An 18,097-nucleotide genomic window follows, 5' to 3' on the forward strand; every position below is an offset into this window, starting at 1 on the left:
TGATCTAAATTAGGTCATCACATTTGCGTGATGACCTAATTGCAGCTGTGGCACATGCACGTCAAACCGAACGCGCTCGGTGCGCGTAGTAACACACACACTGTGCTTGACGTTCACGTTAGGTTGTCATGAAGGTGCGCCGCAGCTATGGGAGAAAAGAGGACCGAGAACAGGGAGCGTAAGTATTATGGGACGGGAGGCGATGGGTTCCTGCTGCTGCGGGGGCAGGGCGGCTGGCTGGCTGGCCTTCTTGCTATGGGGCAGATGTACTAAGCTCTGGAGAGTGATAAAGTACCAACCAATGAGCTCTTAACTCATTTTTTAAACTCAGGGCCTCATGTACTGTATCAACGAGTTTTATCATTTACAAAGAGTTTTAAAACTCGTTGCATATGATAAATGGTGCTCCAGCCAATCAGCTCCCAACTGTCATTTTTCAAACAGATGACAATTAGGAGCTGATTGGCTGGAGCACCATTTATCATACGCAACAAGTTTTATAACTCTTTGTAAATGATAAAACTTGGTGATAAATGAGGCCTTCAGCCTGTAACATGACTGTTAGGAGCTGAGTGGCTGGTAGTTTATCACACTCCAATTTATCACTTTCCAGAGCTTAGTGCATCTCTGTCTGTCTATCATTAGTCTAAAAATATAACTGTATAATTGTGGGGAGTAATACGGTCAAAGTACTATATGCTACAAATATGAGCAATTAACAGTTAACCACATCAATGCTGATATTTCTGAACAGTCCGATAGTAAAGAAACTCTAAATCCCACCAGATGGTAAAAGGGCCAGTGATTCAACAATTGTGAGTGGGGAAATACGTTTTTTGCCTAGCTCCCCACTCCACGAGCATTATAGCTTTCTCTCATATAAGATCATGACATGAAGATTAATCACCTGCCCTAATGTCGATGCTCGCAGGGTTGTATCACCATGGTAACTAAAGGAGGCATGTAAAAAAAAAAAAAGAAAAAGCAATATGAAATAAAAAGAAAGGGTAGTAGCATTAATTTTATATAGTGCAACAGCTGCGGAGGTGCCAAACACCAGCATGGGAGGCGATGAGCACAAACCATTCTCTGAAGAATTAATGAAGATTCTGGGACACCCGCGGATCAGACTCGCTTGCCGAGCCAGAATCCCGGAGCTAGAATTAGCATTCTTCCCTTCCCAACGTTATTTGTGTTCCCTAAGTCCTGTATGTACATCTTTGCAGATCGTTCTCCTCTCTGCTCCCAGACATTGACACATTCGGAACAGAAAAGCATCTCTCAAAACTCCAATGGGACTCAGGCCTAAAATGATACGTTTTTCTTTTTCTTTTTAAATTAAATGGCAAAGAAAAAAATTAAGCTCTAGGCGTAATATTTTAGTCCTTGGAAATCATTGTAATCATTATGCCAATAGATGCAAAAATGTTTATAAATTACACAGAAAAAGTCTGCAAGCTGCTGTGTTCTTAGCTGAACAAATGAATCACTGTGGGTAATATAAATGTCTGTATTCATCATTCTCGCCATGTGTTTGGAGTGTGACTGGTGTAAACTAGGTGTAATATCCAGTGGAAATCTACACTCTGATATAATTTTGCCCTTTCCTCTGCCAGAGTCTGATTCAGTGCCAGAGATGACGTATGATCTCCGCTGCCAGTGTGATGCCATCCGGGTAACTAAGACCGTCCGTCCTTACAGCATAACCTGCAACCCTATTAATGAGAATGCTGTAGCACTTATCATCAGTGATGGTCGGGTCATGATATGGGAGCTGAAGTCCGTTGTGCCTGGGAGGAAGATACACAATACCAGGTTGTGCTTCTTAATTATTACAGGATTAAACTTTTTCTTTTCTTTTGTACACTTTGCCAAAAGAGTACTGACAAATACTTTTTTCTTCCAAAAATGTCGTCATAAATTTTTCTTTTCAATTCTTATTACTATTTAATTAGGTCAAGGACTGTACATATATTTAAAAAAAAGTATTTAACTATTTTAGTAAAAAAAATACAAATATATGCCTAGAGATGACTAACACCACCCTGGGGCTGTGTCTAGCAGACTCCTGTAGCATTATCCCCCACCGCTGTAACATTTCCCATCACCCTTGTAGCCACCAATCTGCCTGTAGCATTTGACACCCCCCCCCCCCCCCCCTGTAGCATTTCCCCTACACTGTAGTCTTGATGCTCCTGTAGCATTATCCCACCACCCCTGTGTCTATAGGCCCCCATTATAGCATTACACTCCACCCTTACAGTTGCAGTAGAGGTTCGGTATGATATACCGCGGCTCCCCGGCAGGGGTGAAAATCCCGATCGTCCAAGGTAAGTATTTCCTAACCCTATTCTACCCCCTGTGCCTAAACCTAACCCCCCCCACCTTCCCTGCCACCTAAGTCCCCAGGGGGGTGCCTAACCCTAACCTTCTTCCCGGGGGTGCCTAACCCCCCCGTCCTCTAGCCTAACCTCCCAGGGGGGTGCCTAACCCTAAATCCTCCCCAGGAGCCCTAAACCTAACCCTCCCCCCTGCGCGGCTGTCCGCGCCTGGCTTACCTTCGATCGGTAAGCCTGGTGTCGGGCTCCCGGCGTAGGTAAAATGACAGGCGTCGGGATTTCGACGCCTGTCGTTTAACCCTTGCCGGGATTAGACAGTCGGGAAGCTGGCAGTCGAGATTCCGTCCGTCGGCTTCCTGACTGCTTCCCGGCAGTAGATCCCCTCTTCCCAAGTGGCATTTACCCCTTTTCTGGGAGAAGCCTGGAGAGTAGATGCAGTGGACCACTTAGGGGGTCGGGGCCTGGCTCTTTACATCATTAAGTCCCATCCCCGTTCCGGCACAATGCTGCAAATCACGGGTCCGTGGAGGGGGGGGGGGCTAAAACATTGCGATTCACGTCATTTTAGCCCCCACCTCCATACAGACCAGCTATTCTCTGTATAATATCTCCATCCTACCTACTTTACTAGGAATTTGGTGGGATGCAGGAGATCCACCCACTCTTCCAGGGGTATGGAGACTACATGAAAATCAGGCGTTTGCTGCACCTTCCGGGAAAGTATGAGAATTTATAAGAAAAGATAAAAAATAAAAGGAAGCAACCTGCTGAAAGGTTTTAGTGAATGGAGTTACAGTGTGCAGGGGAGCATGAGTGGGGGGATGGGAGCCAGCAATGTGACTACCAGCCAAAGCAGTGTGCATGGAAATCAATACAGTACTTGCAATTCCCGCGCTCCTCTGAAGTAACAGTCAGATTCAGGAAAAGTTAATGAATAAGAAAATTTCCCCCGGAATAAATTCCTACGTTGTTCCTTTTCAAACGGTTCAACCAATGAATATGTCAAAATTCCATGGCAAACAGAGCAATCCAGCCACTGGTAGTTGAATAGAGTGTGCATCAAATAGCAAAGTAACTGTAGGTAGAACACTGATCGGATATACACAACCACTTCTCCTCTGGGGGATTTCTCCAACTTATTATATTTCCTTTTCTTCTCCCTTTCAGTTCTCAAGACTGAGACATGAATTGTCTTCTCTGCTTCACAAAGGCTACTTTAGAAGGCAGATTAGTCAGATGACACAGCTGAGAGCTGGCGTCAAGTTTTCAAGTTTGCAGGGAAGCCTGGATCTAGACTCCCGAAACGCCCACCTGATATTATTCCTCGTACAGCGTCATTGGGTAGAACTCAATGCCGCCGAGCAATAGGTTCAGAAGAGGAGCTCAAAGGTGATGGTTCAAAGGCCCTTGGTGAGCAAAGATAGTGATGGTTGGTGGGAGTGCAGATACGGCTCAGGTCACCAGCGATCAGAGTGCCCCATGGAGCATGGCGAGCTGAAGTGGGATCCACTCACACAACACCAATGTTTGCTGACAGGGTGTACAAGTAAGATGGATCTAACATTGCTAGCTGTCCTGAGCCTCAGATCCCTACTAGAGATTGCCCTGAGCCTGTAGTCAGGCTGGAGGTCAGAGCACAGGTAAAGAGTGCCCCAAAGTTGACCGGGATTGCGGAAGAGAATTTGTGTGATGTAGGTGTTGGTTACATACGGCTGCTTCACACCTAAGGCGTGTACCGGTAACAGGAAATCAGTTCTGCACAGGTGCAGAACTGGAATGCTAGGGGACGGAGTGATAGGACACTGTCTCATGGGATATGACCTTGTAGTGTAAGCCCATCTTGCTGTTTCACCTGAATCGCTCCCAGACCAGCAAATGTAGCCTATTACACTTGGGTCTTTATGATGTTCGTTACATATTTAGACCTTTTTTTTTTTTTACACATTTTTGGACTGCTAGTAAAACTGTGAGTTCTTTTAATCGTTAAATTGGTTTCCCAGCATATTTTTAAATCTTCATTCTAAATTAATTTGACGTGTGTCTTGTTGCTTGCCACCATATTAGTTTGTGGTTTTTGGGGGTTTTTTTTGTCTGTTTTAACAAATGATTTAAGATTTTGCTTTACCTTATATCCACATGTAATAAGATGGCAGTTGGTCCATTTCATTGTTCGGCTTGTTCATGTTTATTAGTTTATGTATATAATGTTAGTCTAATAATAAGATAAGTTTGATGGAGATGTAGTCGGCATCCCGGGGTGGTAGATGCCGACTGTCTGAATAAAGGCGCCGAAATACCGACAGATCGGGATCCCAGCACCAGTATTTCGACCGCCGGCATCCCAAAGATAAGTATAAGGGTTTTATGGGGAGGTTAGGGTTCGGTAGCGGGGTTAGGGTTAGGCATTAGGAGGAGGGTTAGAGTTAGGCAGCGGGGAGGGGGTCTTAGGGTACGGGGAGGTTAGGCATAGGCAATAGGGGGGGAGGTTGGGGAAGGTACTGGGAAGGGTTAGGCTAAGGAATAGGTTAATACTTGCGTTCCTATGGGTGTTGGGTTTCTGCATGTCTGGATGCCGCTGTCTGTACTCTGACCAGCGGCATCCCGACAGCCAGGATTTCATACCCAACCCGTTTCATGTATTAGTGCACGAGATGGTAAAACTGTGGTATCACGCTATATAATCTACATTTGCACTCATAGGGCTAAATGTAATAGAGTGCGAGCGGGCGCCACTGTGGGAATACATGTGAATATTCCCAATTTTTTTTTTTAAAGAGACAAGCATGTTAAAGGCAAAATTATGCTTGCTGCTAAAGACTAACTCCTAGATTGGGGAGGCATTGGACTTTATCTTTGTGGCACATTGATGTGTTGCTTCTACAGACCAGGGCTGCAGTTATGTCCTGTGATAATCCAGGAGGCGCTTACAACAACCACTGCCACACAGGAATTAGGTTGTCACTTGTGTATAACATACGTATACTATAACGGGGTTACTAGCTGTTAGATATCTCCTGCATAGCATTCACTATAGAATAGATAATAAAATGCTATGGAGGTCTGTGAGTACTCCATGCTCTGCACCTCTCAGGATCCTCAGTGATTTCATCCCTGTGGTTTCCATAGAAGAGGGAGAGTACCTAGGTGTAACACGGACTTGCATAGACTATGAATTACGTTATTACTGGTAGATTATAGCACACGTGCCACGTAGAGGTTAATAGTGGTAAAATGCAGCTGGAAGGAATAATCCCTTCCCAGTTGTCCCAGGTGCTATTGTAATGAGGTAAACATCTGCTCTATGTGAGAGCACTAATCTTTAAAGACCTATATACAAGTACACATTAAACAGAGATAATCTGAGCAGACAGTGTGAAATTAAACATTTGTTACTTTTAATGCATAACGCTGTATCATTTCTTCCAAATCCACCTTTGTACTTGATAGCATCAACTTGAGCAGTTAAAAATATTTCAAATATTCATAAGTGTTAAGAGTAGGCTAGCCTTCCATGGGCTGGTATTATGATGCTCACTGCCCACCTGAGAACCGTTCACTGGCATCAGCCTGTAGGAAGGCTGCCAACTTCCAGCAGATGGGCTCTGAATAATCATGAGATTGGTGTCACCGAAACCACAACCTACCCAGGACGCTGCATACAAACTACTAATTTAAGTAATGTGTACATCATTATAGAAGACTTTCAAAGGGAGGGACACATTTTAGTAGCTGAATATTTTTAAATGTGATGTTAGTAAATAACTGTAACATTGTAAATGACCTTTAATTAGCCTTTAATATGAAATTTATCACAACTGTAAGTGCATTAAACACACCATTCTGCTCTTTATGCATTGGTTTCACCTATATTTAATGCAAGACAAAATAAGTAAGATGCTTAAAAAACATTAACACAAAGCTACAATGGTCACTGTACATCATAAAGGCAATAGGAAGTACAAAGTTTAGGTATTGCACATAGTGTAATATTACACTGGGGCAAAGAATAATTCCTATTGTGTACATACAATAACTCCTTAGTTGACAATTCAAAAAGTAACATTTTGGTTATATCCCTTACCCTCCACCACTTCCATATTTTTGTAGACCAGGCCTGGCCAACCTGTGGCTTTCCAGCTGTAGTGAAACGATAAGTCCCAGCATGCTTTACCAGCTGATCGGTGGGAGGGTATGCTGGGACTTGTAGAACAGATTTTCCAGTTTGGTATTGTGATACCAATTTCCTGCCTTGAAAAAAAATAATTTCTATGTATCATTAATTGAATATGGAGGTGTTCACATGAACACTAGCTCAAGCATGTAAAATTACTTTTATACTTTAATATACATCAAAGCTGGAGCTACGATAAACCTAAAATCATTGATTTTTCAACACATGACCAAATTGTCCAAATTGCTGTCCTTTCCTTGAATGAAAGCAGGTATTACTTAAAAGGGTGGTGTGTCTCATTCTTAAGTCACTCACTGGCAGAGTAGAGCCAGAGCTTGTGCGGTTGGCTTCCAACTGCAGATTGGTGGATACTTGCACACAGACATTGGAGATCACAGAAGGAAATATCTGACTTATCAAATGAGCTTTGGACCTGATTCAGAGGGGCTCGCTATTTGCGAGCGCACGCTCTGAATCAGGGCGGGGAGTATTTTTTTTTTCCTGTCCGCTCGCTAAGCCGTGGGTGCCCACCCACAGCTATTCCGAGCAGGCAGGAGATGGTCGCGATTATCGCGGCCATCAGCATTGCGAGGAGACCCTAAAGTAGGGTCTCAGCACTTGCAATGCCAAGTGGACTTCCAGCTCTAATAGAGCCGGAAGTCCACTACTGACATCACGAGTGATGTCTGTAGGGACGCCCAGAAACAGCAGGCGTTCCTTTGGGAACGCCTCCGTTTGTTCAGCCGCCACCCCTACCCGCCTACAAAATGGGGCGAACTGTCTATCAACATCGACAGCCGCCCCGTTTTGCTGCGAGCTCCGGAGCGAGTGAAGGTCTCACTCGCTACGGGGCTCGCGCACGCCGCGCATTCGCACTGGGCCACCATCTGAATCAGACCCTTTGTGTCTTGTATCAGGTACCTCTTGTACACTGCTCACACGCAGTGATATCAGTGAATTGTCACAATATAACCACAGACAAAACAACCTGTATGCCTGATGAGAACTTTTCTGGCTTGTCCTGAGGATTTTGTTGGGAATAGTAAGAAGCCTGTATGTGTCATCATCTGGTCCTAAATATAAAAGTTGACCATTGTATGGCCAGAATAAGAGCCATTTGGGTCACTGTTGTTGTTTGTGAAGGACAGGCAGCAATTAGACTATATTTGTTTTTAAAGGTGTAGTGGAGAATTAGGTAAAGACTGATCAGTGTATTTCACCTTGAAAGTTCACAAAGAAAAAATTGTTTTTGAGGTCGGTCACTTAGGCCCTCATTCAGAGCCGCTCGTTAGCGGCAGTACGCTCGTTCCGAGCGATGTTTGCACATCTGCGCATGCGTACGCTTTTTAGTACGCATGCGCGAACCAGTCAGTGCGGCCAAAAATCGTTTGTACGCTATATAGCGAGTGCCTGCTATTTTGAGTGACAGAATGAGGCGTATGTGGGTGGTAACAGGGGAAGGTGCTTGAAAACGGGGAGTGGAGATCCGAACGCAGGCGTGCTTAAAGGTCAAAACGGGCGTTTTATGGGTGTGTATATTTAAAACAGCAGCATCATTGACCACGTCACTGGGTTATTTTAGAGCCAGAACTGCACGCAAATTTGTGGTAGCAAACACCAACCACAAGAATAGCGAGCAGTTCATACGCTGGTCGATGTACTCGATTAATCTAATAAATAGCGGACATGACGTAGGATGCGTGCGGCCAGGGGGCGTTTTTAACAAATAAACGAGCGTATGTTTTGCTCGTTCGTTCAGACTTAGAGGTGTGAACAGACTGCAATGTGCGTACGGATCATTTGAATAGCCACCCCTTGTTTTTAAACGAACGACCGCAAATAGCGAACGGCTCTGAATGAGGGCCTTAGTTACTATTCGAGCCACAAGGGACATGTGCAAAATTCCTAATCTATTTTACCATACTACATTACTTCTGAACCAGAAATTTGGGCCAATGACCACCTGTCCAAGTTGAATTTGACATTATTACCTACAGTACATGAATAAATGTTAAACATTTTTGGAAATATTCAGTCTTCTTCATATATGGAAAATACCATCCAAGTCCTCAGTGTTTTATGGCAATACATCCTGTATCTTTTTCCCTTGTAGAAAGAGCTGAAGTAGTAAATGTCTTCATCATAATGTATCATCTGTTTTATGCGGTGCCCGAGCGTCGTGTTTAATGGACCTTATAGATCAACGATTAAGCTGTAATTTAGGCCGCTTTATTAATACTCGCTCATGCGCCTCCATCAGTGTGGGAATGGAATTGTGTCTTGCATACCTTATTTATTTGAATGTATGCTTTCAAAGTTTTGAGGCTTGTATTGTGTTTATTGTTTTTTGTATTTAAAAGTTAAGTCAATTGTATCGTTTAGATAATTCTGCATAGGGTTTTTTTTTTGTTTTGTTTTTTCATTTAAAGGCAATCAATTAGTGTTGTCATTACTCTTGGTGAAATTCATATTGAAGGGGAGAGTAGAACAAGAAGCTAGCTGCATGGACTGATTTGTTTTGATTGATTTATATATAAAGCTGGCCATACACCAAACTATATGAGAGAGACCAGATAACCCGCACAGAGATATAGATTGTTATATCCTTCCTGATCCTTCCTAATACAGTATAGTATATCCAATGTATCAACGGAGGTGCACCCTGGAATAAGTAATGTAAGTACTGGACAGAAGAGAGAAGAAATTCCTTAGGTGGGGCACTCGCGGATCAAGAATCTTATGAATAAAGATCATATCTCGGCTAACGTAGGGATGAAATGATATTTGAATACTTGCTGAAATAAAATGTAACTTTAATTATTTATTATTAAAATATTGCGAAATATAGTACACTTAATAAATAAAATTGTGTGACCACAGTTAATATTGTTTGATTAAATTATATTATAAACTACTCATCATGTGGCTGTATTGCTCGTCGTGAGTTCAAAATAATAAAAGGGGACAAATGTCCTCACTTCTGACAGGTTACCAAGATATTTATGATCTTTATTTATGAAATACAAGATTCCAAATGTATGAGAGCAGTTTTATTCACTCACTACTAAGCGTTGTGATTATATAAATCTCAATATCTGCTTATTTAAATCAAATGCTGCAGTGGGATATAATTATCTCCTATTGTTCATATCCATGAATAAACATTGTGTTTTGTAGGCGTCCCTAATAAGATGTTTATTCATTGGTACTAGTCAATCACAGTAAACTCATATGAGATTCTAGGAGGTATCACGCTTAATCCTGTATTTCAGCATAGTATAGTATAACACATTCGTGATGTATTGCTAGTGTCAGTGTCTGGAGAGTGAGGATCCTGTCTGTCCGTATAGAACTACGTGTTGGTCATATGTAAAATGCTCCTCCTCATGTACCTAAAATGAGAGCATGTTCTTATAGGTACTATCTTAGAGTCACATAAATCAAAGTGTCTCTAGACATATTCATAAAAAAGCACAGTCTCCCCTTTTAACCTGACTAAAACAGGTCTCATGCACCTGCTAGCAAATCCTTGTTGTATAGAAGGAGACACCATCTGCATATATATGGGTTAATAACCCCGTGGTTGTTGTGTAAGAGGCTTGTACTCAATATATACCCCCTATTAAAAGGGAGAACCGATCTACATGGGCAGTGAGATCAAGTCAGATAAGATCTTAAGTAACAATGTAGCTAAGTCACTGACGCGTTTCATATTGTTACACTGTATCTCCTGACTGAGGCAGGTCACATGCGCCTGCTGGCAAATCCCTATGTCTAACAGACACCCTGCATGTGTATCATGAACAATAAACTGACATAGTGGTTTCAACACATAATTTAAAAGGTATAATACACGCTGGCAAATGAATGCCGCGTGTCTCCTGACGCACGTTTCGCATCTAGTGCTTAAGCTGCATACACACACAACGATTTTTTTTTAATGATTATCGTTAAACGATATCGTTTAACGATAATTGATGGCAAAAATCGTTCACTTTCTGAGTCAAACGATGAACGATTATTGTTCATGCTCGTTCACGTTTGTATTTTGTCGTTTGTAGTTTGTCGTTCAGTCAGACTTGTCAACTCAACGATTTTCATTAAGGGAATATGCAAAAATCGTTTGTAGTTCATAAAAATCGTTCATGACATTTAGTAAATGAACAACTTTAGTAAACGATTTTAGTAAATTTTTTCAAGGGAAAAAATCGTTTACTCAAATCGTTCATTAAAAAAATCGTTGTGTGTGTATGCAGCTTAAGTCATAGGATCCATACACCAAACTAGTTAGTTGGTTGGAATGAAAATCCACTAATGAATGGATTAAATGACAATCAGCAATTTGCTCCCAAACAGCAGAAAACCTGAAAAAGGTCGTTAAGGGAAGTTGGATAAATCTGTTTTGATTTAAAGAAATTTGTTTGAACAGCAGCTTTCATCTGTTTTTCGGTTTTTGGGAGCAAATTGCTGATTGTCATTTGCTCCCATGCTTTACCGGATTTTAATTTCAACCAACCAACTAGTTGGATAGTTGTAGGAAAGTTGGTCTGGTGTATGGCCAGCTTAAAGCTGCATACACACGTAAAGATTTTCTGTCCAACCATCCAACTAGTTGATTGCTTGGAATGAAAATCTGGTAACGTATGGAAGCAAATGACAATCAGCAATTTGCTCCTAAGTGCCAGAAAACAGATGAAAATGGTTGTCAGACAAGTTTGAACAAATTGTTTAGATCAAACAATTAACCAACAGTTTTTGTCCATTTTCTGGCGTTTGGGAGCAAATTGCTGATTTTCATTTGCTTTCATACCTTACCAGATTTTCATTCCAACCAATCAACTAGTTGGCTGGTTGGACAGAAAATCTTTACCTGTGTATGCAGCTTTAGTGTGCTTTGCAATCCACATCGTAAGATTCAATACCTGACTCGATGATGTGTTGGCAATCCTATATTCTGTATTTTCATGGTGAAAAATTTAATCTTGCTCTGTATAAAAGTTGGGGCCAGAGAAATGATTTAGATGACTTCCAATGGGACATTTAATGAGTATTAATGTTGCCACCGACTGTTTTCATGACATGGTTGTAAAATAAGTAGTGTTCATTCTAGCACCCTGCACCTGTCCCAACTCGTGCAGTTCCTCTTTCCTGCCTGGGGTGTCGCTCTCTGCTCTGGTGCTTCTAGCAGACTCAGCTGATGAAACATACTTTTGAGATGCATAGAAGAGTGTGCTAGAAGCACCAGAGCAGAGAGCGACACCCCAGGCAGGAAAGAGGAACTGCACGGTTTGTAACCGGTGCAGGGAGCTAGAAGGAACACTAATAGGCACATGTGTATTTTATCTTGGATTCTCTGCCATAGTATGTAACATTCTCTGCTGGTGTACTGAGCTCATCCGCACAAGTGTTTTATTCTGGATTATTAAAGTTCAGCTAGTAGTCATAATCAAGTCACTATCTGTCGTTTCACGGAATGCTGCCATTTCGATAAGACACAGTAGGATCCCTGCAGCAATCTGTTATTAGACTCCTGTTTACAATTACCATATGTTCTCCAGTGGTGTATGTTCTGATTAAATAGTTATAGTCATCATAAACGTAAGCTATTATGCAATGCATTTCTATCAAATTCATAAATAGGTCTTCTCTGTTCAGCTGCTGTTCAGGGGCTATCTTGAGTTAAATTGCATTTGCCGACTTATCCTTTTGTGTGACGTTATCGCTAATAACCATCCTCAAAGCATTAAAACCAATCAAAAGGTTATCGCACTTTCTCTATCGTGGACCATTTTATATCTAGTCTTCAGCAAGTAAAGCCAGAGGCTATTTAAATTATATTGGCAGTGGAGTTTATGGGAGGACATTTAACATTTTATATACAGGAAATTGTATAACATGTAGGGAAAATAAGATGTAAACATCCAGAGCTTTAGACCAGTCATATTTGATGTACTGTTTTTGTTTGTTTCTTTGCTATAACTGTATATTTGAATGTAAGCGCTCACGAGCAGGGCCCTCCACCCTCTTGTTCTACTCCTTATAGTGTCATCTACTACTCACTCGGGCACCTAACACCTGGTTGCTTATTTGAATGTTATGATCACTAATGCAGCACTGTATATAAACCCTGTCCTGCATTGTGTTGTACTGTAAGTCACTTGTTGGCTTATTTGGCTATGTAGCATTTGGGTCAATTCAATTAAGGGCGAGTTGGCTTGTCCTGCGAGTATATGCGCAACTTACGGTAACCCCGGACTCGCTGATATATATTTTTTCCCTGTTTGCCCCATAGAGTGCGGGGAGAGAAGGAGTGAGTTGTGCTTTGGTGGCGTTCCCAAGCCATTTCAATGGCAAATCACACCGCTAGCACTTAGTTGAACTGACCCCATAGTGTCTAAGTATAAAACATTGTAACACTTGTCTTTACTTTACAGCAATTCAAATGCTTGTGCTTTATATGCCCCCCTTTCATTCTGTGGGAAACCAGTGGGACTTCTCCCGAGAAAACGACTTGATCTCTCGCTGGATAGTATGATCGGTAAGAGAACTCATCACCAACCAGCCCACCTTTTACTTTATGTAATTGCATGTCTGTCTTACTGCATGCACAATCATCTTTAGTGATGGCTTCTATATATGTGTCTTCAGGGTCATACATGGTAGTGTAGTATCTTAGCTTATTCTTTCAGATACTAATAAGAGCACGTATATTCTGCGTACATAAAAATAACTTGATCATGTGCTCACCTGGGGTTTCTTGAACCTCCTGATGGACTCCTTTTCTTAGGGAACCACTTTGGAAAATGTATTAAATGTTAACACTTTTCTTCATAAACACTGCGACTTCAGTCTCATTTAAAAGCTTAAGAGTTTATGGTAGCGCAGTGGTAGGAGGTTGGAATGGTATGTGACACTTGCATAGTGCCCCGTGTAGATTGCCCATTCTCACCACATTCTAATACACTTGTAGCTTGCACAGGTGCCTTCTGGGAGCGCATTGTTGTGCTAGGCAGACCATCCATTCACGCAAGAGCAAAAACACTGCATGTTATGGTGAGCTTTGTAAATGAACACCAAAGTCATTCGCAAGTGTGCAATTTGTCCAATGACACTGCGGTAGTACAGAAGTCCATTCTCCCGTCACTGTCCTGACCAATCTAGCACCTAGTTGCCCGACAGTGCTTATCTTAAACTTGCTCACAATCCCGTGAAATGTTATCTGCATCCCCTCACTTTTGTTACTGCAGCTGGGCAGAACCTGCTGTCCGGTGACCCTACGCATTCTGGCAGCTCGCCTCAAGAAGTGCACCTCAAGTTCCTGCTCACTGGCCTCCTATCTGGGCTGCCCCAGCCTCCGTTTGTGGCAAGAATGTGCCCTCCACTTACCACCAAGAACATTAATCAGTACAAGCCTCTTCTCGCTGTAGGTAAGTGATCTGTATTAACATGAAGGTAATTTTAATGTATAGCCTGCTAGCCAATATCATAATTATGTATTCTGTTAGTGAGGTTGTTTTTATGTAGGCAAAGTATGATGATGGATTTAGTGGCCTCGTGCTGTAGAGAAATACAGATTTACCGGTTTTAGTTGCAAAATCTAAAAATACATCTTCTGTTTAAGATTCAGCATGAGAGCCTAGTGTAATATTTCAAAGTCTAATGATCTTATCTGTCTTTTGTCTCAGGAATATAATTTTCTCATTTCACATGGTGATTAAAGAATTTTGATACAGGGTCTCCTGTATTTTACAGGTACCAGCAACGGCTCGGTCTTTGTGTATAATCTGACCAGTGGACTGCTACACAAAGAGTTAAACATCCACTCCTGTGAGGTCAGGTGAGGGATACAGTGTAGTAAGGCACAATGGATTCTTCTTGTACCAAGGCCAATCACATGACCTTTTACATTGATAGGGATCACAAGGAACCACTACTTCATTAAAGCCTTCCAGCTGTCATCCTAACTTGCTGCTACATCTTCATTCCTCCCCCCCTACCACATCTGTGTCACTCCTGTTTGTCTGCCCCTCCAGTTTAGAATGTAAGCTCTTTAGAGCAGGGCCCTCTACCCTCTTGTGCTTCTCCCTACTGTATTTTCATTTATCTCTTACTCCCCACTAGGGAAACTAACACTTGGCTGCTTATGTGGGTGTAAAGTTCGCTAATATAGCAATGTTTATTATACATGTCCGTGTATTGTATTGTATTGTAAGTCGCTGGTTACTTATTTGTTTATGTACTTTGTAAGGCGTTGCAGAACACTTGTGGCACCATATAAATAAATGATGATGATAATAATATTACAGACTAGTTGTTGTCCCCAGTGCTGCCTGAGTTTGCCCCCTCTCCTTCCCCCTCTTAGCTCCCCCCCATCTCTCTATCTTTCTCTTTCTATCTCTCTCTCATCTGAAAGATAGCATTAGATGTCACAGCTATTCCACCTCATCTGTTACTTTCCGCTATAGAAAATGCTGTTTTTAGAATGAAAACTGTTGTTGACCACAGTGGAGGACACATTGAACAAATGTAGCATTCTTCAAGTGATTTTATGATCACATCTCCACCTAGTGACAACATTTGTAAATAATAATTCTCTTTAGCACATCCTCTGAAGTATCTTCACTACAAGCATTGCATCTCGCTCCAGAGTGCTCCAAGTATTGATGCTTTTTATAAACAGCTCTGTATTTAATTTCAAGTACTGTACTATTCATAGTGGGTCAAAAATGTGGAAGAATTACACCAGTTTACATCACAGCTAGTGGAACCCTGTTATATTGTACAGCAAACTGTAACTAGCGGCTTATAACTAATTTATTATGATTGTTCTCGTCACTGCAAGTAAAATATGGTATATTTCTCTGTCTGTTACTCCCTGTCCAGAGGCATTGAGTGGACCAGTCTCACAAGCTTTTTGTCATTTGCCACATCAACCCCAAATAATCTGGGCCTGGTGAGAAATGAACTGCAGCTGGTGGACCTTCCTACAGGTGAGGCTGAGTTACGCAGCACTCTGTGTTGGCTATCCATCAGCAATTCTGTGTATTCTTTTATCCTAGTAGTGCTGTGGTAAGGTCTGGCACACTCGGGCATCTACTGCAGATTTCGACAAATATTGGCTTGCCAAGTGTTATAAACAGGGCCGGATTAAGGTCTGCGGGGGCTCCTGGGCAACAAACTTGACAGGGGGCCCCATCAGTGATCCAAATACATACATATATATATAATTAATATATATATATATATTTATATATATATATACACACACACACACTACACATGCACAGTGTGTGTATAATAAATATATATATATATATATATTTCATTTAATATTGTGCCCGCCCAACCCCACAACCAGTAGCACCACCATACATATAAAAAGACAAAACTTTATTTGACTCACCTTCCAGGCTCCAGGGGAAGGCAAGCACACAGCAGCAGACCCGGGGCAGCAGCTGCAGCTCCTGTATATTCACCTCCGAGGTCTTCAGATGCGGCAATCGAGGAAGTGGGCTGGCGTGAGGCTGCGCAGCGTGACCTTTGACGTCACGCCTGCAGTGACAGCCCCACCGCGCAGCCTGTCCGCTTTCTGAGGCAGCGCTGCGCTCTGAGTCTGAGCTAAAGTGCTCAACGAGCGCTGCCCGCCTGCAGTCACCGGTGACTGCCGAGGAGGACCGCAGCGGAGACAGCTAAATGCTGTAGTGGCAGGGGACAGGGTGTGGGGGCCCCTGGACGACCGCCCCTGTCGCCCTGCCTTTAATCCGGCCCTGGTTATAAAGGTCAGGGTATGATGATGCTTGTAGTTCCACAAGATACTTATTATATATTTCTCTCCTCTCTAGACAGTGCCTTAGCTGTCCCAAAAATCTTAGGTTCATCATTTTGAAACTTGTTTGCGTATCTGATCAACTGTAAAACACTAGGGCTTATTTATACCCCTTCCAGACATAAAATCACGGCTTCAACCCGGTTCCAGACCTAGCACACTGAGCACAGGTTGAAGTCAGGGTTACCCCTTTCACACATGGGTGACGAGCCAGGTCGTCGTGCCAGGTTGGAAGTCCTGTGAAAAACTCTGACAGCGACCAGGGTCACGGACCCAGGACTGTCAACCTAGGTTGGATCTTTCAGACAATACGCCAGACCCTGGTCAATGTGCATTCACTTGCAAAAACCTGGGTTTTTGGCTTATGTCTGAAAGTGGTATTACTTACATTGCATTTAGGTGCAAAATTGACAATGAACCACTGCATCCAATTAGCCGTTTGCATTTATCTGTCTAATACAAGTTAAGGTGGGTACACACCTAGAAGATTTATCTGCCGATCGAGTGATCCGCAGATATATTTGTAGATGTTGGTCGTTCATATACACTGAACGACCATCATCTTTCAGGCAGCCGCGGGTCCCGCTGGCCGGGGGGCAGGTCCGCCTCCCTCCCCGCGGCTGGTCACCCGTACACACTTGCCGATGGGCAGATATGTCTGCTGATATATCTGTCCATCGGCTGTGCAGCACAGCTGACGCAATATGTCTGTGAATGACGTCGTTCAGACATATCGCTGGTACACACTGACCGATGGGCACCAGATATATTGGCCGATCAATTGATCGGCCAATATATCGGTCAGTGTGTACCCAGCTTTAGACAATGCATGTAAGTGTTCTGTGTTCAGTGCACTTATTATTTGCTTAATGCAATGTTAGTAAATGAAACCTATTGCCTAGATACATTAGAGGAGTATAGTTCATATTATTAATTGATTGATTCACTTCTCTTGAGCAGAGTTGTTACGTTAATACCCTCCGCTGGGAATTCAGACACTTCTTCCATTTCTCCTTAGGACTCCCTGTACTTTGTCTTTATATCTTTATTTTTATTGTCTCTCCTAAAAGGCTTAGAAAATTGTTATTGCTCTCTAGGGCCTGAATTGCATCCAGTGATGTATTACATGTAGTAGTTGTCATAAAGAAACAAAGCAATCAATGTACAATGTAAAGCATTGCTAGTCCTGTGCTTATTTTGTGCTACCAGGAAATACAAAGCCCAGGGTTCCTTAATCCCTCTTTATCATTCCATTCACATTAGAAAGTTTACGATCTTAATATTTATTACCGGCTGTGCTTGCCCTTTATAAGAGCTCTGCCCTTATCACAAGTCCTGCATGTAATCGATTATGCTTTGTCGTTTGATTGAGTTCTCGGTTTCCACCTCCCACAGATTCCCTGCCAGCTGTAACAGAGTTTAATGTTCTGTGCTATGACAGTACTTTAATGCATTATCACAGTATAGCATTAATATCAGCCATGTATGCCAGGGAACAATGGGTAGCTGGAATGCTGAAACTCCGTCTAATGCTTTAAGTGTTACTGTTTATAGCCAGTACAAATGCAGGTAGCATTATTACCTGGATTGCTGTTATAAGGGAAGTATAAATGCTTAGCATTATTAAATAATGTAGGACAAGACACATGTTAATGTGGAGAGCTTTAATAGTGGCTTTGACCCTGAAATGTAAAACAGCAGTGATATTAAACGCAAGACGTGGCATGTTCTGCTTCTTATATCAGTGCCATTTTAAGTTTT

General features: G+C 42.3%; 1 protein-coding gene across 1 annotated transcript in view; it reads left to right on the forward strand.

Moving 5' to 3' along the window:
* The window catches only part of WDR11 (WD repeat domain 11), a 117,233-nt gene that overhangs the window by 22,788 nt on the left and 76,348 nt on the right, over positions 1–18,097 (forward strand). Inside the window, exons 8-12 of the mRNA XM_088450499.1 lie at positions 1,617–1,815; positions 12,945–13,048; positions 13,758–13,937; positions 14,263–14,347; positions 15,394–15,500. Coding sequence (XP_088306625.1) covers positions 1,617–1,815; positions 12,945–13,048; positions 13,758–13,937; positions 14,263–14,347; positions 15,394–15,500 — 675 coding nt within the window. The remainder of the gene's footprint in view (positions 1–1,616; positions 1,816–12,944; positions 13,049–13,757; positions 13,938–14,262; positions 14,348–15,393; positions 15,501–18,097) is intronic.

Source organism: Taudactylus pleione, unplaced genomic scaffold (assembly GCF_031769625.1).
Source record: "Taudactylus pleione unplaced genomic scaffold, aTauple2 ptg000518l, whole genome shotgun sequence".
NCBI classification, from domain to species: Eukaryota; Metazoa; Chordata; class Amphibia; order Anura; family Myobatrachidae; genus Taudactylus; species Taudactylus pleione.